Source organism: Paramormyrops kingsleyae, chromosome 25, assembly GCF_048594095.1.
Source record: "Paramormyrops kingsleyae isolate MSU_618 chromosome 25, PKINGS_0.4, whole genome shotgun sequence".
In the NCBI taxonomy this organism is placed as follows: domain Eukaryota; kingdom Metazoa; phylum Chordata; class Actinopteri; order Osteoglossiformes; family Mormyridae; genus Paramormyrops; species Paramormyrops kingsleyae.
In genome coordinates this window covers 27864545-27885920 of record NC_132821.1, presented here as the reverse complement: position 1 = coordinate 27885920, position 21376 = coordinate 27864545, and the positions used below count along the sequence as shown (strand labels likewise).

General features: G+C 46.1%; 2 protein-coding genes across 7 annotated transcripts in view; both read left to right on the top strand.

Annotated features, from left to right (window-relative positions):
• The first annotated feature begins 822 nt into the window (after nt 1-822).
• pgm2 (phosphoglucomutase 2) lies at nt 823-13643 on the top strand. Of its 2 annotated transcripts, XM_023829537.2 has the most exons (14): nt 823-1059; nt 2400-2567; nt 3089-3280; nt 3515-3553; nt 5046-5129; nt 5264-5457; nt 5914-6103; nt 6760-6857; nt 7681-7861; nt 8947-9040; nt 10855-10984; nt 11235-11424; nt 11722-11855; nt 12426-13643. In XM_023829537.2, exons 1-14 carry the CDS (start codon nt 1003-1005, stop codon nt 12526-12528), a joined length of 1854 nt encoding a protein of 617 aa, XP_023685305.2. In that variant the 5' UTR covers nt 823-1002; the 3' UTR covers nt 12529-13643. The 2 variants fall into 2 exon arrangements, with proteins under 2 accessions (XP_023685305.2, XP_023685306.2); XM_023829538.2 differs by lacking the exon at nt 3515-3553 and having other exon boundaries at nt 826-1059.
• Nucleotides 13644-13786: 143 nt separating this feature from the next.
• tbc1d1 (TBC1 (tre-2/USP6, BUB2, cdc16) domain family, member 1) overlaps nt 13787-21376 on the top strand; it is a 33988-nt gene continuing 26398 nt past the window's right edge. For 2 of the 5 annotated variants that reach the window (XM_023829531.2, XM_023829529.2), the window contains exons 1-3: nt 14014-14172; nt 14470-14645; nt 15321-15854. In XM_023829531.2, the coding sequence (XP_023685299.2) occupies nt 15348-15854 (507 nt within the window). In that variant the 5' untranslated portion in view covers nt 14014-14172; nt 14470-14645; nt 15321-15347. Of the gene's footprint in view, nt 14173-14469; nt 14646-15320; nt 15855-18512; nt 19220-21376 lie in introns of those variants that run through there. The other 3 variants (XM_023829530.2, XM_023829532.2, XM_023829534.2) reach the window with 3 other exon arrangements.

The following is a 21376-nucleotide window of genomic DNA, read 5'->3' as shown; positions in this document are numbered from 1 at the left end:
CCCCTCTTGCTGTGTTAAGCACAGCACCAATCGGTTGTTCAAACCCTCACTTATTAAATGAGACCCACCTCATGTATTTCACTGTAGTTACTGAGCAGGGAATTAATTGATATTCATCATGCCGCCGAAACGTAACATACCATTTCATAATTTCGTTAAGTATTTTGGACATATCTGACTCGTTTGTCGGGTGCACGGAAGAATAAGAGGCGTGCATGGAGATTTCAGCATGCCTGTCATGCCGCCCCCCGCAGGACGGGTGCCGGTGTTCCGGGCAATTCGGTTTCCCTATGTTTCCCCTGTCGCGCGCTGATTTGTACACAGTTTCGCTGTTGTTATGTCTTTTTACGAAGCTCTTGAGGTAAACAAGTCATATATTTTAAAACATCACATGCCTTTTCGATGTTTTTTGTTTTTACAGATAATACATGAAAGTATTTAATTGCTGGATAGAGATATTTCTTAATGAAAACGGTATAGTATTGCTTATAAGACTATATTATGCGTGACGAACTACTGTATTCGCATGTAATACTGTACCTGAGTGATTTTCAGACATCCCACATACATCTTTGCCTAAATATTAGGAGAAACATTATTTCCTGACATCCAGGATATTTGGTTCCCCCCTGTTAAAACAGGTATACAGCAACTCTGGGCCTCGGTACTAATAGCAATACAGTATTCACATGTAATAATGTACCTGAGTGATTTTCAGACATTTCACATACCTCTTTGCTTTAATATTAGGGGAAACATTATTTCCTGATAGACAGGGGAAACATAGGGAAACCGAATTGCCCGGAACACCGGTCTGGGCGGCGGCGTCACGTCACGACACGTCACGTCACGCCAAGTCACGCCACGTTCCCCAGCGTTTAGTTCGCAGCCGCGTTACGGCCGCAGGTTCGTTCGAGGCGGAAAGGATTCTTAGTCCGTCTCGCTCCGAAGGGCTGAGATCTTTAGCCCGTTTATAGACAGCGATTTGCGGAGAGGGAGAACATGGAGATGGACGCCAGTTTGGATCATGAGATTAAGGAATGGCTGCGGCTGGATAAGGTGAGACATTGGGCTTTATATGCTTTATCCATACTGTCCCGATCGTGTTTTCCCCAGTAAAGTGACAACTCCTGTCGGAGAGATCAGGCAGTCGAAGCGATCTGTCCATTTGCATCGATGCCGAAACATGCAATATTTATCACTGTGCGGGTGCACTTCGTACAGTTAAACGCGTTCATAACAGGACACCGGACATCAACTTTTCGCTGACATTGCATTACAAAAGAAAAATATTATTTCGTGATCCTCTCATGATACCCTGATATATATACCTGCCTGTCACAGCAGCCGCCCTCGCTTGTCGGGATGCAAATGCTTCCTAAGGGAAAGTTCACGTTTTCCTTCACGGGTCTCAGATTAGTCCCACGGGCTGCTGTTGTAAACTTCAGCTCGCTGGGAAATAAAAATCTGCCATAGAAATGTTACTTAACTAGTGTAACGTACAGTCACCGGAAATTTCACGTTCAGTAACGTGCATCGCCACACTGTTTATGGATTTGATACTAGACTTGTTACCAATAAGTCATTCGCATTTTATTGAAGTGCATTCTTTGCATCCTATTTACTTGCATACTTTACTGTACTTAAAAACAGGCGACACGTATCTCTGTTAAAGTCAGTAATACGTATAAATCTGCACAGAAAGCAGGGAAAACTGACAGTTAAACAGCGCTGCTTGTTATTTTCTAGGTGGGAGTCTTGCACATACAAATTGTAATTCAGCGTATCGACGCTAAACCCGGGGGGGGGATGCAGCAGGTTGTCGTGTGTCTTGCTCCACATTGATCATAAAATCCGTGGTGAAAGGAGATGAAGTGAAAGAACCATGGAAAACTAAGCAGATTAGCCGCTTGGCGTGGCGGAGGCTCACGTGGGCTTAGATAAGTCGTAAAGATCTTAATTTCCAAGAAATCGGGACGTGTGATCAGTACTCCGTCCGTGCTGTATGTCATTCGTACAGTTTATTACATGTGATATCCTCCCTTGACGCTACTGACACCTGCTTTCTCTTGACTTGAGTATTTTGTTACGTGGCGGAACGACAAAGACGTGTAAACAATCGTGAAACCGAGTATTTACAAAACGCAGAGCTTTAAAACTGACCATCTCTCTGGGGTTTGCAGAACAATTAAGTTATGTGCAGTATCAAATTTTGACTCAAGTGCATTTCCGATACGATACGATGCTCTGCATGAATGCATCATTGTGTGTTGAGGAACAACGGTTGACGTGCTTGCTTTGACGGTTTCTCCAAAAAGTGGTGCATATATTCCCATGCAGACCCCCTTATACATATGCTCACTTCCAATTGCTTACGCTGTGTTGCTCTCTGATCGCAGAACCCAAAGACGCTGTCTACGGTACGGAGTATGCAGGCGGACGGTGCGACGGAGAAGCTGCGGCAGTGCTTCGGAGCTCGCATGGAGTTTGGGACGGCCGGCCTCCGGGCCGCCATGGGACCCGGTGTCTCCTGCATGAACGACCTCACCATCATCCAGACCACCCAGGTAAGGAGACCAGGGGTATTTTTCAATATGTGTATTTGAACGTACTCGCACCCCCATTTTACGTCATGTTCCACTGCTGAAGATCAGTTCCAATACTCAAGAACAGAAATTCAGAGGACTGTAAAAATCCCTCGATGCTGGTCTTGTTCCACCCCAAATATCAAGGATACATTGGTTGCATCCTTGCCGAACGAGACCAATCCCATGATTCCCCAAGTTTGATCTTAAGTTAGCAAGACTGGTCTTGCCAAGACCACAAGTATGGTCTTTGTGTTCTCTGTATTTAAAAACACTTCAGGGTTTTTCTGTGGGTATCGCAATGCGGAGGGACCTGTCCTGTCCCTATAAGGTTGAGCAGCGGTGTGCTATAAGTTTATATGGAAAATACCTGAACATGTGTAGCTTGTAAAGTTGATCTAATGATGCTGCTGAGTTGCCTTCACCATTAGAAGTCTGGCAGCCCTGTTTATTGACGTCTTCCTGTAACGGCACAATGCACTGTGATCAAACTGTCCTTCCAGGGGTTCTGCAGGTATCTGGAGAAGAACTTCCCAGACCTGAAGAAACGGGGAGTTGTGATTGGGTACGATGCTCGGGCCCACCCGCCCAGCGGGGGCTGCAGTAAGAGGTTTGCCACCCTGGCCGCCGCCGTGATGATCAGCCAAGGGGTCCCGGTCTACCTCTTCAGTGACATCACGCCCACCCCCTTTGTGGTAATACCTACGGCCGGAATGCTGTCTGTTTGTCGTTAGACAGGAAAGAGATGCCTGTTCATTTACTGTATTGGTACATGGCTGGATGTGGAAATTATTTATGGTAATTTTGCAGAATTAACAAACGCTCTTTCATGTATATTACGAAACATGAACCTGAAGTTGGCTTATTTAGTTCTTGTATTTTCCTAATATTTTCACCATAAATGTTGCTCTGTTAAAATTCCCTTCCAGGAAACTGAACCACACATTTCTGTGATTCACTGGAGAGCAGTGAGTTCACTGCAGTGTATACTGTATGTATGCATGCTTGCAGTGCCCTCATTGGTTGTGTCCAGTGGTGATGTTCACATGCACCATCTGTAAAGGCTTCACAGAGTATTCATTTCTGGGCCGGTGTGTTTTTAACATTCGCACGTGTGATCGCTTTTAAGCTCCGCGGTTTCCCAACATCATGTACGAGGCCTGAGAAGTGAACCAAGCATGTATTTCACAACACTGTAAAATAGTGATGGTTTGACACCTAAATTTTCAGATTGGTGGTCGGTGTCATCTGGGCTCACGGTTGGGACTCCGGCAGAATTGTATGTGCTTTTTGGCCCTACTGGGCTGACGCGCTCAACTATACTGGCGAGACACTGTTCAAAATAGAACCCAGACTGCCAGAAAATGGGGACCAATTTGTACCTTAGCTTGTCACCGGGGCTGTACCCTCAGAGGTCTGCCAATTGTGCCCTAGCTGTAGGTAACTGTACCTTTTTAGTCTAATGTAAGGTACAGAAGTGGACTCTGAGGAACATCTCCAAGGTAGAAGCAACATTAATGTACCCCCAGTGGTACATTAAATGTCCCTCATAGTCCATTTCTGTGCCTAAAGGTACATTTACCCTTGAGGGTGCAGCCCCCGTGACAACAAAGGTACAAATTGGTCCCCTTCTTTTCTGACAGTGCAGATGGCAGCCACTGCCCTCGTCCTGCTGCTAATCACCAGTCCAGTGATTGCCAACTTGCTATATTTGTCTTCTGGGTTTATAAAACTTCCCAATGAGGGGTCAGACTAAGTAGGATTTTGTCTCCTTGCTAACATTACCGCCTGCTCTGAGCCAGATGGTTTTTCCGCTTTCTCTAGCTTTCATGTCTTTGACTGAGGGCTCAGCATACTTTCCTGAGCCTGGGTACATCTTTCTCCCCGTTTCCTTGGCTACCCTTCTGCCGCCCGATACAGTGACTCACTTCCTGCCTGGGTAAAACATTGCTAAACTCACTGCGCTCTTGCCTTGCTGTCCTGTCCCTCCTCTGGTCTGGGCTTTTTGCCAGATATATATGGACCAATCCGGCGAGGTCATGTGGCCAATCACGCGTTGCTCACGTGGTCACATGGCCCGGATTTGGGGGTTGCCCTTCGGTAACTTTTTAATGTTTTTGGCCTGGATGTTGTTTGGATAGACTACCTCCCTCATCAGAGACACATTAACATGGTCCTAAGCCCCTAGACTATCTGAGTTGTCAGAGGCCCCCTTGCTCTCTCCTGCGATAGTGTAGTTGTCGACTGGTTGGGGGCCGGGGTTAAAATTTTATTAAACATGTTTATAGTTTATAGCAGAAGCCCCTGGGGTTTAGCCTGGGTAAACCTGTGCAGTAAAGAGTGCCTGGTTGTTGTTGATTGGTTGTTTTTAAAAATGGATGTATTATGCAAGCATTTTAGTTTCCTACAGATATTTAAATGTTTATGTATCCCCAACCCCCCCCCCCCCCATCAATTCAGCCTTTTACGGTGTCTAATCGGAGCCTTTGTGCTGGGATCATGGTGACGGCCTCCCACAACCCTAAAGAGGACAACGGCTATAAGGTAACTCACTCCGCCCTGCTCGTAAGAGCCATTTTAATGTATGGACAGTTGGGCTCATTGACGTCACCATCCAGTGACCTTGAGATGTGAATGCTACCCCCCGAGATGCATCTTCTGTGGGCCTTTTCTGGTAGGTTTACTGGGAGAATGGCTCCCAGATCATCCCGCCCCATGATAAGGAGATCTCCAGGTACATCGAGCAGAACCTGGAGCCCTGGCCGCAGTCCTGGGATGAGCAGCTGGTCAAGGAGAGCCCTCTGCTGCAGGACCGGACCGAGGAGATCAGCCGGGAGTACTTCGAGACCATTCAGAAGCTCTGCTTTCACAGGTGGAGGCCCCAGTGCAGATAGGTTACGTAGCAAGTGCTCTCCCTCCATCTAGAAGCCTGTGAGCTTGTAGTTTTACTGGAGAACACTGCAGGTCTTCCTGAATTCAGTCCCTGTGAGCTTGTAGTTTTACTGGAGAACACTGCAGGTCTTCCTGAATTCAGTCCCTGTGAGCTTGTAGTTTTACTGGAGAACACTGCAGGTCTTCCTGAATTCAGTCCCTGTGAGCTTGTAGTTTTACTGGAGAACACTGCAGGTCTTCCTGAATTCAGTCCCTGTGAGCTTGTAGTTTTACTGGAGAACACTGCAGGTCTTCCTGAATTCAGTCCCTGTGAGTTTGTAGTTTTACTGGAGAACACTGCAGGTCTTCCTGAATTCAGTCCCTGTGAGCTGCTGGCAGCTTTGACCTGTCGCAGGTGTAGACTGACCATGCCGTCCCATACTGCCCCCCCCCCCAGAGATACTAACAAGAGCTCCAAGGTGAAGTTTGTCCACACCTCTGTCCACGGCGTGGGCCACGCATTCGTGCAGTCGGCATTTAAGGCCTTCGAACTCCCACCTCCCCTGCCGGTGGAGGAGCAGAAGGACCCCGACCCCGAGTTTCCCACAGTGAAGTACCCCAACCCAGAGGAAGGAAAGGGGGTCCTGGTAGGTGCGGCGCACTGAGCTTAGGCCTGGTTTCCATGGAGATGAGGGGTTTTGTCTTTATGATGCTTATCTCTGTCGCAGCCTTTCTGTTTGATGGACTTATTCTCAGAGGCGGAAAGTTCAGGTCCATAACATAAAAATCCAGACTAGGGTTTCGTTTCAACCAACCAGTTGAGTACTCTGTGACTCTTTATACTGAACTGGTTGGCTGAAACAAAACCTTGGTCTGGATTTGTACTTTCTGGACCTGGACTTTCAGCCCCTGCTTATTCTGTTGGCTGTACATTTCTGTAGCTCAACAAGTACAGCATTGCCCATTGCGCTAATGATGCAAAGGTCATAGGTTCTAATCCTAGGGAGCATGCATAATTTGTAATCCTTCTCTCTACTGTAAATTTCTTTTGAATAAAAGCATCAGATAAATTTAAGAAAATGTTGATGGCACTTTTAAAGTATCTATTTCTTTAGATAAAACAAGATAGTTCTGTTTTTTAGCTCATAAAAAGGACTAGTACCTATGTCGCGTATTGCTCAGTGTAGGTCACCTGTGCCCAGTCTGTGTGTGATGCTAGCAGTCCTGGGACTGAGACCGAAACAGCCGCACTGGGCGTCACATGCCCCTGAGAGCCGCTCTGTGCCTGTCCTGTCCCCGACAGACCCTGTCCATCAAGCTGGCCGACAAAGAGAGAGCCACCGTCATTCTGGCTAACGACCCCGACGCCGATCGCCTGGCTGTGGCTGAAAAGCAGCCGAGGTGAGATTCCCCGGCGCGGAGTTTCCCCGGAGAACCAGACGCAGGTCCCCCCGATCCCTCCCACTGTCTTCCCAGCTTCCCAGGCATTTTTGTCCAAGGCCCCAAACCTCTGTTTTTATTTAACCCATTTGGTACCAGTCAAAAGTCCAGACACATCTGCTTGTAATGCATTTGTCTCTATTTTAGCTATGTTTAATCGCCTTATAATAAAAGGCCTAGAGGCAAGGAAGTGATGCATATCAAATATCACAACAACCAACAAGTTTTCAACATCTCAATGTTCTCAAATTTTAGATTCCTCAAAATGGCCCCCTTCTGCTTTAATGACAGCATTGCAGACTCATTCTTTCAACCAGCTTCCAGATGTAGCCACTTGAAATGCTTCTCCAACAGTCCTGAAGGAGTTTCCACAAGTTCTGGGATTGTGGGGTCCAGGTCATCAGTCACCGCGCTCCATCTCTTTCAGTGTTGACAAGATAAGACAGGTCTCTCATAACAACCCTAAGCAAACCTCGAGGTTATTCTTGTTGAAAAATGACTGATTCCCAGTAGGTGTGCCCAGACTTTTGACTGGTACTGCGTTTACCGTCAACAGAGGATTATCTTGTGGAGCAGGCTTTAAGCTGTCTCCCGCCTGTCGTTCCCTCCCGTGTTTATGTATGAAACACGGGTTAAAATCCCTTTCTGCCCCCCCCCCCCCTCACCACCCGAGTGCAGTCTCTGCCGGTACATTATTGTTCTTTTTAAACCCTTCAAAATCTTTAAAATTCTTAGCGGCGCTGGTGAACTGAAAGGCCTGCGTTTCCGCTTGTTTTCGGGCCAGCGGCGAGTGGCGGGTCTTCTCCGGCAACGAGCTGGGTGCCCTGCTGGGCTGGTGGCTGTTCCGCTGCTGGAAGCTGAAGAACCCGGAACCTGCTGCAGTCAAGAACGTCTACATGCTGGCCAGCACGGTGTCCTCCAAGATCCTGCGGGCCATAGCGCTCAAGGAAGGGTTCCACTTCGAGGTACGAGCTCGCGGCCCCTGGGGGGGCCTCGGCGTGCTGCTGCGGCATCCAGGGAAACAGCCAGTCAGCAGAATCGCTCAAGCAGTGGGGCGGGTAACAGCTTTATCTTGCGTAAACAGAAAGCTGCTATCCCTGCCCAGAGACTCGAGGTGTATCTGGGTGTCTCATCTAACTGAATGTAGGAGAGTCAGCTTTTCGTAGCCCCCAGAACAAATGGCTTACCCTAAAAATCTGGACACACCAACGTTACCTTCAACAAGGTAACGACCCTAAACACAGATCTCTATCATCTTATGAAGAAGGAAAGAGATGGAGTGCTGTGACAGATAACCCGGCCCCCACAATCCCCCCCCCCCACCCACCTAAACCCTACAGAGCTGGTTTGGGATGCGTTGGATTGAAGAGTAAGAGCAGGGTGGCCAAGTTGTGTCCAGAACTTGTGGAAACTCCTTCAGGACTGTTGGAGAAGCATTCCAGGTGGCTACATCTGGAAGCTGGTTGAAAGAATGACGAGTCTGCAATGCCGACATCGAAACAAAAAGGGGTTATTTGTTTAGAGTCTAAAATTTTGAGAATTGAGATGCTAAACACTTCTCTTGGTCGTTGCAATATTTCATATGTATTACTTCATTGCTTTCGGGCTTTTTACTGTTAGGTGAATTCCAGCTAAAATGGAGACGGATGCATTAAAAGCAGGTGTGTCCAGACTTTTGCCTGGTACGGTACGTGCCTTCTGACGTGCCCGAAATTATTTTCCACTGCTTCCAACAGGCTCGCGTGCCTCTATTGTGCCTCTAGCGTGCCTCTTTCCCAGGCTGTTTTATCTGTTTGTGTTGCATGGATAAGCCATAACATGGCAAGGAGACGTCGCCTAGCTTGGCAATGGAATCCAAGATACCAAGATCGTTACGAGTCCAAAATAAGCTTCTCAGAATCGCCCCCCACCCTTGTCCCACCCCCCTGTGGGTAGGCTTCCTGACTGGGTCCACCGGTTGATGATAAACTGCCGGTGAGTGCTTTGGTTCTTGGCAGTCCCGTATCTTCCTACTCGGTCTCTAAGGTGTGTCGTTTTTACCTCTCGCCAGGAAACCTTGACCGGTTTTAAGTGGATGGGGAACCGAGCCAAGCAGCTGCTGGACCAGGGCAAGACGGTGCTGTTTGCCTTCGAAGAAGCTATAGGTACATCCACCAGGGCCCGGCTTTTATGGGGAGCCTTGTGCTTTTTTTATTCCCGTGTGTCTCATGTTAAACAGCCAATAGGCGAGCAGCAGTGATTATGATAAGGTACTTGTACTTGGATGTTAACTTGAGAGGCGACGGCCATAACCACAAGGGGTTACCCAGCATTCCATAGTCCTGTCATGTGACCTGCTTGTGGATTCGGTCTTTGACCTTCATTTGTATACGGCAGCCGTCTGATAACTGAAGAATGGGCGTCACCCCAATGGGTGACAAACCTTGTAAAGGGCACCTAGAACTTTCAAATGTCACAGTGAAAAATGACAATATTGTTTAGTACCACTTAAGATTCTGGGCCTCCTGACCGATTAGAGAAAAAACTTTTAAGTTGGGTTACATGCTACGGTGCATGCTGTTGAATGTTAGCATCGCAAAGGTACAGACATCTGAAAATGGCCGACAAAGCATTTTTGCAAACAAAGGGAAAGTCTCATTGAATTTCAAGCTGGTGTAAGCACAGAGAAATTTTAGATTCTTCATATTGCCCCAGAGGCAAACAAGATGCCACAAAATGATTCAATTCTGAGATGGCTGAACGTGGAGCATCTGTTGAGCTGGACCAGAATGACCCTTTCAGCTAGTGTTGGGCGGTATATAGAATTCTTGCAGCATATCAATACGTTACAAAACAAGATGTAAGATGAGACTATACCATTTATATCAATATGCTGTTATTGTGCAATAAAATCAGGTCTCTCTTACTTCTAAAAGTAACCAATCGTATTCCTTCCAGTCTGTAAACAACGTGAGAGCTTTGCTCGTGATGCTGCACAGAATCCCAGAATCACTAAATGTCTCGCAGGTTAAAAAGATCGTAACTTACTTACGCACTTTCCATGGTTGCCAGGCTTCTGTTCTTTGGAGCCGTTTGCCAAATAGGTGTTCGGTTTAGATTTTGGTGTTTTTGTTTTGTGTAAGACTGGTGAACCAACAAAAGTCTGTTAGCGGACATAGTGGGGTGAAATGTAATGGTGTCGTAGCTGCTTTATTTGACCCGTGCGAAATACGTATAGGCATCGTTTATTTTAGTCTTTATTTTGAAACTGTTTGGAATGGAGAAATTGTCTGTGCTGAACAACTGTACTTGTATACTTGCAAATGGGCGAGGGAATTCCTGTATTTGCATTCTGTTTTGACCACAGTGTTTGACTGAGTGTTTGAGATCCTATATGTGGTTTTCACTTTAAACGAAACATTTATCCCCCACATTGTTTATTATGTTTAGTACTTAGTACTGCTTATATTGCTAATCTCGTCACACTATGTACACTGCATAACTATCTGAAATCTCTTTAGTTAATACCCTTTCTGACTTAATGTGAAAAGTCTGCCTTTGCCACCCTGTGAAATTGTAATAGCGTAGTATGTCATACTGTATTATAATTTTTTGTTGCATGCTGAATGTTGCACAGCCATTAAGAAATCTCACTATTTAATGACTTGTCTCACTTTTGGTTACAACTAATTTGTACAGACATCTAGAATATTTATATATAATTACTATTTGCAGTAGGGTTTTTAGGATTACCTCATACCTGTATTTTCTCTTGTGTTTAGTGTTAATTGTCTTGTTTGTATTGGAGCGAAACGTCAAGTCGAATTCCTTGTGTCACTTTCCTTGGCCAATAAAATTAATAGAATATACCGCGATGTATATCGTGCATCGCCATTCCGCCTAAAAGCATCGATATACGGTGTTTGTTTACGGTTTTCCTAAGTTCGGCCTTTTGAGGATCTGCTGGTGTCTCCCAAAGGTTACATGTGCAGCCCGGAAGTGCTGGACAAAGACGGCGTGAGCGCGGCCGCCATCGTCGCCGAGTGCACCTCCTCCGTCCGTGCCAAGGGCCACACGCTCACCCAGCAGCTGAGCGCCATCTACGAGGAGTGGGTGTCCTCTCCGCTGCCCATTCGCTGCTGTACTTACCCACTGCCGCTCCAGTGGAGAGTGCTGGTTTCTCTGGCTGCGCTGGTCCCCTAACACCTAACTGGTGGCCACATTTTCCATGAATTACTGAACCTCCCATGCTGGTTTCTGGTGAGGTACAGTTGCTGCCTGTAGAGCCCCCCCCCCACCCCCCAGGTGATCGTTTTTCAGCCTGATAGTTTTCTCTCTTTGCCTGTCTGCCCTCTTCAGATACGGACATCACATCACCAGCAACTCCTACTTCATCTGCCACGACCAGGACACCATCCGGCAGCTTTTCGAGCGTCTCCGTAACTACGACGGGGAGGACACCTACCCCAAATCATGCGGGACGTTTACCGTGTCCGGCGTGCGCGACCTCACCGCGGACTATGATAGCAGCCAGCCCGATAAGAAGGCGGTACGATTTCATGTAGTTTTATCAAACTACAGCACTTATGTGTAGCTTGATAGGTTAGAGAGAAGGTCATAGGTTCGAATCCCATGACTGGTTGAAGAATTATATTACTGTAAGACTCTTGAGCAAGGCCTTAAACCCTTTCTGACTCCAGAATGTTCCTCAGTTGTACGTTGCATTGAATGTAAGCATCTGCTAAATAAATATAAATAAATGGTATAGATGATGGATCAGCTGCATATACACTAGAAGTGAATTTATTTTAAAATCTGTTTTATCTTTAAATCCGTCTCACCCCAGGTGCTCCCGATTAGCAAGAGCAGTCAGATGATCACGTTCAGCTTCTCCAACGGTGGGGTGGCAACCATGAGGACCAGTGGCACTGAGCCCAAGATCAAGTACTACACTGAGCTGTGTGCTGCACCCGGAAACAGGTGGGCTGTGCACCCATCACTTGGACATGCATGTAATTCTTAAGAAATTCCACTAGGTGGCACCAGAGTCAAAGATTTACTGTCTATATTGGCTCGTCTAAATAATAATTTTATTGAAGCAGAGTAAATACTTGTATTACTTTAAAATCTTGTTAGGAGAATTGAACATGGAGAAGTGAATCATTTAATTCTGTAAAATCAAATGTTATACTTAAAAATGTAAGCATTCATTGTTGCCTCCTCACACCTGTAATTTCCCATGCATGGGACTGTGTGTGTGTGTGTGTGTGTGCTGCCTGGCCCCCTTACAACCCTATTAGATCGATGGTATTCATAGCCTTGGTTTTATTGAGCTAGTATCGGGAAAAATTCATTGTAGAGTCTTAAAGCGCTTATGTAAGTCGCTCTGGCTAAGAGCGTCTGCCAAATGCTGTAAATGTAAAAATGTAAATGTAACCCTGGATGTGGATGGGTGGATGGATGGATGGATATTTCCTGTTATTCCATTGAATTGTGCTGAGCGTACTGGCGATATCCAGTCTAACAGACTCCGCTTACTTTTTGTTGCAGTGATTTGGAACAGCTGAAGGAAGAGCTGGATGAGTTGGTGGACGCCATTGTGAAATTTTTCTTTGAGCCAGAAAAGAACAAACTGTCACCAAGGCCACAGTAGCAAAATTCCTCTCCGCCATTCACCGTGACTAAATAAATATATGCTGTTAGCGTTCCCCTTTGATGGTTAAGAAATTAGCTGGTAATCGACATTCCTAAAATCCCAGAAATTATATTGTGACTAATTGATAACCTGGGATTGAAACTTCAGCTGATTTTCAGGTTTGTTTTCTAATCTTGGATTTAGATAAGGGAACAATCAACAAAATAGAGCATTTATTTAGTGTGAACACTCACATTTGTGAATAAAACCTTTGTTACTCTGTGTGAGAATCTTTTAACCTTTACCAAACCAAGTTTTAGCTCCGGTTTAAGAGCCTTGTAAGAAGATGCACCGATAAGTCGATACCTTGTTATTACTGTATAATTCTGATCGAACAAGAAACCTAACCGTTAACTGTTTACATACTTTTCAAGTATACTCATGAAGCAGGACACACCATACGTCATGCCCAGAGGGTAAATTGGCGGACTCTACGCACTTTTCAGCTACCAGGTTACATACTTGAAAAGTGTGTAGAGTGCACCAAGGTACCCTCTGGGCATGACGCACTCCATCAAAGAGTTTCTCTAGAAACCACTTAACTGTTTGTAAAAAAAAAAAATTAAATAAATAAATTTCAATCCTCTGTATAAGCACGTTTCTTGTATGCATTGAAATTATTCTGAAAGAAATTTCAAACATGGAGGGTTAACAGTAACCCAGCAGGATTTGCCTGTATCATAAATTATCTAACCCCCGTTTTCAGTCATTCCCTGTTTTAAAATGTCTGTCGCCAGGTGGCACTAATACTAATACTTACGGTAAAAACCACATTAGGCAGGGCGTACATATGGGGGGTCCTGCTTCTTGAGTATACTGATTAAAGTGTTGCTACAGAAATGTATCTTCCCAGAAAAGTGTTAAAAGGCATTTTAAATGTAAAGCTTGAACGGAATAGTCATGATTGAGATATGCAGCTGCTTAATCCTGTCCGCAATACAAGGAATACTGTAATTACAAATACAAAAGCTTCATTTGAGTATAGTCTCAATTCTCATAGATATACTGTAATAAAGCGAAAGCTATTGGTACTTCATTTAATAAATAAACGATACTAATACCGATGCAAAGTACATTATGTTGTCTTCTGTATGTTTTGGGCCGAATTCGATTAAAATGTCAAACGTCAAACGTGCAAGTTCCAGCTTCCATCAAATTACATGAATTTTAGGACGTGAAATGCCGCCCCCAGAGACACGTAAATGTTAGACTGCGGCGGGATCGCGGGCACGCAACCCAAGATAATTTGATTAAGGTGCAGTAATTGCAGAAGAGCAAGACGAAGTGTGATCATTCATAGGGCTTGTAAAGAGATGGTCCGTAGGTCTCCGGCTGGCTATTTATAGTGGCCTTCGCAGTCCGGGGCGGCTTGGTCACCTATTTTAGAGGCGGCCCGTTGCGGTCTGTCAAAAGGGGGGGGGGGGCATAATGCGGCGCTGGTAGGTGACGATCCGAAGGACGTGCAAGGGGAGCCGGCCGGGTTTGAAGAGAAACCAGCCGGTATCCGTAAGGTAAAGACGCCGCAGACTTTACATGCCGTACCGGTGGCAGGACGTTAAGTAAATACATCGAGATCAAAATGCAGTAGAAAGAAAAAAAAAGGTATTTCCGTTTCAGTTTACCTGGGCTAAATTTTTCTAAAGTACTGTTACTTTTATGGTTTGCCAATACAGTGAGCATTTCGCAATTATTCCGATGGCGTTAACAAGTGATTTGATTCTGTCTTTCTTCTCTTTATGCTACTGATTTGCAATAGTCGATAACGTTTCAGTTTAATGGGAACGATCACCACCTATTCTGATTTAGCTTACAGTATGTGTTCATATCGAAACAGCAAAATACGGTCTCATAACTGTTGATTTGATGACTGAGTTTCATTTCCTCGTCCGACACCATCAGAGCTTCCTAGCGGGACGCTGCTCGCCTCTGTCACGGTCCCTCAGCACCGGCTCAGCATGGGAACCAGCAGCCCAGCGAAGTTGGATCGGAACCGCCTGCTGTAGTCGGCTTACGGCGGCCGCGGTCCGTGCATTTGGGAAGAAAAGGTCCGATTATGCAGAAGTACAGAGGGGTCGGTGAGTGATTTGTATTATCTTGTTTGCTCTAGCGTTGATATACTGTACAGGATCTCTGCAAAGACAATAAGTTAGGTGGTTGGCATCGTCTTAAATTAAGGGATAAAAATAAGATTTGTTTTGAAAAACGGATGTGGCATCGATCGTTTGATGTGCCACATGCCGTCTCTGCTTATTAACATATACAGTTAATGAAATACCGCACGTCACTGAGGGATTCATTTATTTGTGTTTTGTAGCGATATGACTTTCAGGTTCACAGTTTCCGGGGTGGACATATTTCTGGCTTTGGTCTTTAATCCAGTGAAATGCTCTTGCACTTCATAGCCGTTATCACGGGGGTGAAAGAGGACCGGAGCCGGACTACGTGTCGCCCCTGACCTTGCAGCCCGACGAAGTAGTTTTCATTTATAAAATGAGATTAATTAAAAGTGTGCTTATGAGACGGCTCAGTAGGCGCCTGTGAAACCCTACATATTCGACAGGAAGTAACAGAAATTAACTACACCCGATTAAACCACATAACATACTATCTGTTCGCTGACAACTTGTTACGTTGTGTTTAATTGTCTTTTATAGATTAAAAACGTTATAGATTAACGTTATTTGGTATTTAAAGCGTTTAAAGGCAATTTAAATTAATCCTTAACCTCAATTCGGGTTTTATCTGTCCAGATTGCTCCAAGAAGAACTCCTAAACATATGGAGGGAATATATTTTGAGGTGAAACGCAAATCGGACTCCATCCAGGAGCAAGTCGGCAGTCAAACGGACAGATACCCCCTTCATGCCCAACTGCCGCAGGGTGTACTGGAGGATGGGGACAAGGAGGTCCAGTACAGGCTTCAGCTGGTGGGCTCCCTCCCCGTACACCCCCTCACCACGATGACCATGCTGCCCTGGATAGTGGCAGAGATCCGCAGACCTCGGGACCACGAGAAAAACAGAGGCGGCGCCAAGGGCAATGTCTGCGCCTTCCAGGACTTGCCCGTGTGTCTGCGGATTTCGGGCTCTGCCGTACGCTGCTGCCTGGACGCGGCCCCTCAGAGGGTCTGGGACCCCCTGCACCACGCCGTGCTCTTTGAGTACCGGCCCCATCACATCCACAAGCTGATCCACAACAGTCAGGAGCCGAGCTACTTCGGTTGTTTAGCCCGAGAGCAGTCCAGGAGCACCTGCCACGTGCTGCGCTGTGAGGACCACAACACGGTGAGGAAGAGCCGGTCTAACTGCGGCACAGAAATGCTACCCACATGGCCTGCAGCTAGGCGTGTTGCCTATAAAACAGAAGAAGAACAACAGAGTGGTTAGCTTAGGCTAGGAGTAGGCAACCCTGATCCTGGAGTGCCGACATCCATCAAGTTTTCCATCCCACCTGGTCCCTGACGAACCGCACCTGATCTCACACAGATCATAACTCAGTGGGTGGGATAGAAAACCTGCTAGATAGTGGCACTCCAGGATCAGGCTTGCTTACCCCTTGCTGAGACCCTCAGGGTTGACAGATCAGGTCCAGGTGTTTCTGTCTCTAGACCAAGGACGCTAACTCCGTTACGCTCATCCAGAAATGCGTCTGCTGAATGCGGAGCACGTTGTGCAAACGTGCAATGATCTCTGAAGCTGTTTAAGCCAACGGGCCAACCCTATGTGATGGATGAGGCGTTAAGGTGTAAAGGTGATGAGAATGTAGGACAGAAAGGTAGAATCGGGAGAAGTCCTGAGCACGGGCGACTCTAGCATTTTTAAGGTGAGGCATAATTCATACACAAGGGCCAACCTTGTCATTAGCCAATGATATATTTTGATTCTGTGAGTGACAGGGGAGAGGGTACTCCAGGAGCCAATCAGCTTTCAGTTGGGACCAGTGCCCTTGTGCCCCCACCCCTTTATACACCTCTTGGGTCCACTACAGGTGGTTTGCATTGAGGCTGTTTATAGTGTCTCCTAGTCGAGTCTAGATCATGGGCCTTGTTTTCATCACCCCAGCAACTGGAGAGACGAAAACATCCACAAAGCAATTTGTTTGACACAATCAGCTGTCAGGACTTTGCCACGGCATGATCAGGTTTCACAGACCCTAAATTGAATTGATAGTCGGGGGGGGGGGGTTGCTGGGAGGATTTGGGAAGGGATCATGGAGGGGGGACGGTGACCAAGAAAGGAGGAATGGATCCAGCCGCTCGCTCGCTTCCTACCCAGCCTGTCACCGTTGTGCGCCTATAAAAAGCCCACTGCTTCTCTAGGGTGACCTCATAAGCATTTGTTTTGATATCTGGCATTGTGATACGATATCCAGGGGTACTGCGCTGGCCCCCACATCGCTATGAGGGATTTGCTTCCCAGTGCTCCCAGGGGAATGCCAGCTGGACCCATAAATCCATGTTGTGTATGGCACACTGGGTCCAGAGGTCACTGGGGGGGTCCACTGTGCACTGCAGACCTAGGAGATACTCCTATGAACACGCTTTCAGAAGGGGACACCGGCATCAGATTGTGCGGTATTTTTACAACATCGATAGCTTGGCTGACTATTTTAGGCTTATTTGTGCCTAAAAGGGACAGCTCAAAAGTACAATGATAATGGTGGTGACATTGTTTGTCATTGGGATGTGGACAAGTGGAGTTTTTTTTTCTTTTTTGCATTTGTCTATATGTCTTCAGACAGGATGTAAATTCTTAGTCGTCATGGAAACCATTTCCTGCAGGCCTGTGTCAGTCATAGTCGCTAGAAAACTGAAACTGCAATGCTTCCTGTAATCTGGATGCGAGTAATCAGTTCACTGGCCAAAGTATCCAAAATAAATTCCGTTTCCTAAAGCACCATAGTATAGACAACACACATTGTAAGCATTAAATCATAACATATTAATACTGAACTCGTCATCCAGTCTAGGGTGTACCCCAGGCTTGTGCCCTGTACCTGGGACAGGCTCCAGTCCCTCCTGGGTCCTGACCACAATAAGACGTTAGAGGGTGGATGGATGGTTATTAATACTGAAACCACAAATCACAAGCACACGCTCATCTAATCATGCCTCCATGGTCCCTTTGAAGTTGTCACATACTCCCGGCTGCCCTTTTGACGGTGTCGTGTTGCTTTCTGACACTCTACCATGTTCGGCCCCTCTTTGATGCAAAGAATTGTGGGAATGCTCCCCCCGAGCAGACACCCTGAGTGATCAGGTGAACGCAGGTCACCTGAGTAGGTCTGAGAGTAAACAATAGATCTGCTTTCACCTGGGTGTAGTGACTGGTGGTACAGTCCCGTCAGACAGAGCACTTGGATACTGTAGTCCTTTGGGAAACCTGCGGCTATATTGTGTTTATGTTATTTGATCTGTACACGCAAAGCATGTTTTCTATGTTTGTATTGTTATTGTAACTGCTGGAATGAGGAACAGACTAGTATCTTCTTTTTCTGTTGTTCTTATTAATTTGCTGCAAGGGTAATTCTGTGCAGATATCTACGTTATTAATCATGAGGGACCCCCCTTCCCAAAAGCAAAAAGGTCTGGCCTGTGTTTATCATTTACAGAGAATTTTAAGGGACAAAGCAATAACATAACGCGCTTTTTGGCTGGAAATACACTTAACTCTTAATACAGAAGCAGCTGATTTAATGTACATTTCTGCACTGGTGTTACTTTAGTGGTTTGTTTACAGATGCGTAAATATAGCCTACCGTAAGTATGAAACTAAGGGGACAAAACCGGAAGTGAAACAACCTTCTGTATTTGACATGAATTTACTAAAAACCACATTTTCTTAGTCTGTGGTAAACCTGAGAAAGAGAATAGCGTGGTGCTGCGAAGCGACGCTGGATGGCGCTATTAAAGCATGGCAGCTCGTACCTCTAGGCGGAACCCCTTGGAAAGTTCACAGTATTAACTTCATTGTCTGGTAAAAAAAAAAAAAACCGCAGCCTCTGGCCGTAATTGTTTAGAGATTCTTTTTTTTTTTATCGGCAACATTTAGAGTAGTAAGGGGAAGCCCACAGTCGTTAAAAATAAATGAGAAATAAATCAACACATCACTCGTGCTTTTAGGTGTCCGCATTCTCAGCCCTATTTTAGCAGAACCCCCCCCCCCAGACGGTGGGCTGACAAAAAAAAAAGTTTGGAGGTTCAAATATTTTTTTCTAAAGGGCTTTTTCACCTTTTTTTTCAGCTCGATTTAGTTCAGAAACCTCAAGTTTAGAGCTGATATGCTGATATTACTTTAATGACCAGAGGGCCCGCTTTTCAACTATTATTGGGAATCAAAGTGTGCTTGGAAAGACTGCAGACGGTGCTTTTCGTCGGGGGCTCGGAGCCCCTTTTGGCGCCGCCGCTGCCCGCGCTCTCTTGACGGGGAGCCGCCTCTTCCCGGTGCGCAGCCAGCTGAGTGCTTCGCGGCTGCGTGGTGCCGCTGTTGGGCCGGGCGCTACGACTCCCCGGCGGCCAGAAGAAGGCGTTCGGACTGGCGTCCAGCACCGTACGGGAGCGGCGAGGGGAAAGTCGGCGGCCGCGGTAATGAAATCACGCCTGCAGAAGCTGAACCTCCTGAAACGGGATGGTAGGAGAGAGCAGCACGGGGTGAGCGGCCGCCGCCGGATCGGCTTAGCGCCATCCTTTTGTGAGCACTTCGGGGCTTCCCACTTCCCTTTTTTGTCTTCCTCGATACACAAACGGCAGGTAACTCGTTATAAGATGCGGGAGTAGTTTTTAAAGTGGAAGTTTTACACTGTTATGGTGGCAACGGCGGCCTTTTTTGTTTAATAAATGAGCCGCATAGTGTTAACAGAGACTTGTTCAAAGTTACATTTCATATAAACACGGAGCACTTCTTAGGCGCTGTTATCGTTTCATTTGCCCGGTATTCAAGTCCTAAATGTATCCTAAAAGTGCGCATGAGTTTCCGATGTGAGTGTGGATTCTCATGGGGCTTTGGGACAGATGCTGGTGTCTAACTACACGTACTGGCTCGGCGTCAGTGAAAGTTGTCGCTAACACCGGTGACGGTTTCATTGCATTAATGCTGCCGCGGAGCGTCTCGCGCAGGGTTTACATGCACGGACAGGTGGGCTTCACGTGACACGCGCTGCCCTCGTATGTGTATACACACACACACACACACACACACACACACACACACACACGTGTATGTGCGCGCGACTGTCCGTCATGTATGTAAATTTTAGGAAAATAAATTTAAGAACCCGTAGCTAGGGCATTGCTTTTTTGGCTGCAAGAGATTTTAATCTGGAAGTATAAATCATAATTTAATGTTAATGTATAATGATATTAGTTTTATTATTTGCATCGGGTATCAGACAGAACTGTATTTATAATGAACCAGCACAGCTACAACCAAGATCAGCTTATGATGTGAAACGTAACCCATCCCAGTGTCGATGTCCGATGTAGTCTGATGACCAGTTTTAACTAATTAAGTTGAAGGAAAGAGATTACCGATTCGCCTTCATCAATTGCAAACCCTACCTTAGTTCAAATATATTGATTTTGCTTTGTTGTCGCACTGAAATTTTAACCGTTTATTACCACATAGGTCTAGTTAGTAGGCCTAAACATTTAAATGTGAAAACTACATTTTATTAAGCACCTGGAAAACTGCTGACCCTCTGAAATGCCAAAAAACTAATGCATTTTATTTGCAAAGGGAAAATAAATGAGGATCTTGCAGAAACAGTTCTGTGGTTTTCCAACACGGGCTCTGTGTGTGGATAATTGCTTGTGTTTTTATGAACCTGAGAGCCTTGCGCCAATATAATTTAAAAACATTTCCACTGAAAGGCCTGGCACCGGTAAGAAGGTTCCACAAACACTGGGTCTGAACCTGTCAGCGTCACGCGGGATCAGGGCGCGGTTCGTGCGCAGTGGCTACATGTTGCGTTCCGCGAGCGCGGATGTAGACGCCGTCTGATGGAGGAGCTCATCTGTCTCGGCCGTCTCTCAGGGGAGACTCTCGGAGCGGCGTCACGTCTTTACCGGCACTGAGAGGTGCCAAGCGCCGCTAACGGGAAGCCGGTGCGCAAAGCCTTCCCTCCTCACGATCAGCTGGCGAGTTTAGTACACAGAAGGCAGCTACAGCGTGGTTTGCGTGGGTCTGTGGAGCGTGTTCACCATCCAGTTCTTAGTTCTTTAATTGTTATTGTACGTGACGGCGCGACGAGACTGTTTGCGACTCTCTGAGCTGTGCAAACAAACACAGGACATGTAATGCGTAAGCAGTATAAACGTCAAAATATACGTGCCAAGTACTACTCTGGTGAATAGTGTGTGGTGCCTGGTGGTTATGTGTGCGCAGTGGCGGGGGGTCACCCCCCACCCAGTTATATAGGAACCCTGATCTGTCACTCGGACCAAAGCAGTATGCAACACAGGAAAAAAAGCAAACTGAAAAATAACTAAGATCTGTCACAGTGCTCTTTCGTATAGCAATCGATGCTAGTACCCTTAGGCTTGGTATAGGTTATATATCATTTATGCCAAGCATAATTTCTCCATATCTCAGATAGGCCAATTTATGTTACTGGAATAAAGCTTGACTTCATTTATGTTTGGACTTATGTGAAATTATGCCTTTTAGAATAAAACAATACATACTTTGAATGTGTCCTCACATAATGTGTAGCATTACAGTGTACTGGGGCTTAGTACATTAAAACTTGCAACGTATTATATAGAAGGCTCTGTGTTGTTTAGGCTGTTGGCCAGTAGGCCATTTGTGGG

Excerpts from the sequence above, each read along its gene's own strand:
- pgm2 (XM_023829537.2), top strand. The coding sequence starts at position 1,003 with ATGGAGATGGACGCCAGTTTGGATCATGAGATTAAGGAATGGCTGCGG. Across the intron at positions 5,130-5,263 it reads AAGAGGACAACGGCTATAAG|GTTTACTGGGAGAATGGCTC; the intron begins GTAACTCACTCC and ends CTTTTCTGGTAG. Across the intron at positions 11,425-11,721 it reads GCCAGCCCGATAAGAAGGCG|GTGCTCCCGATTAGCAAGAG; the intron begins GTACGATTTCAT and ends GTCTCACCCCAG.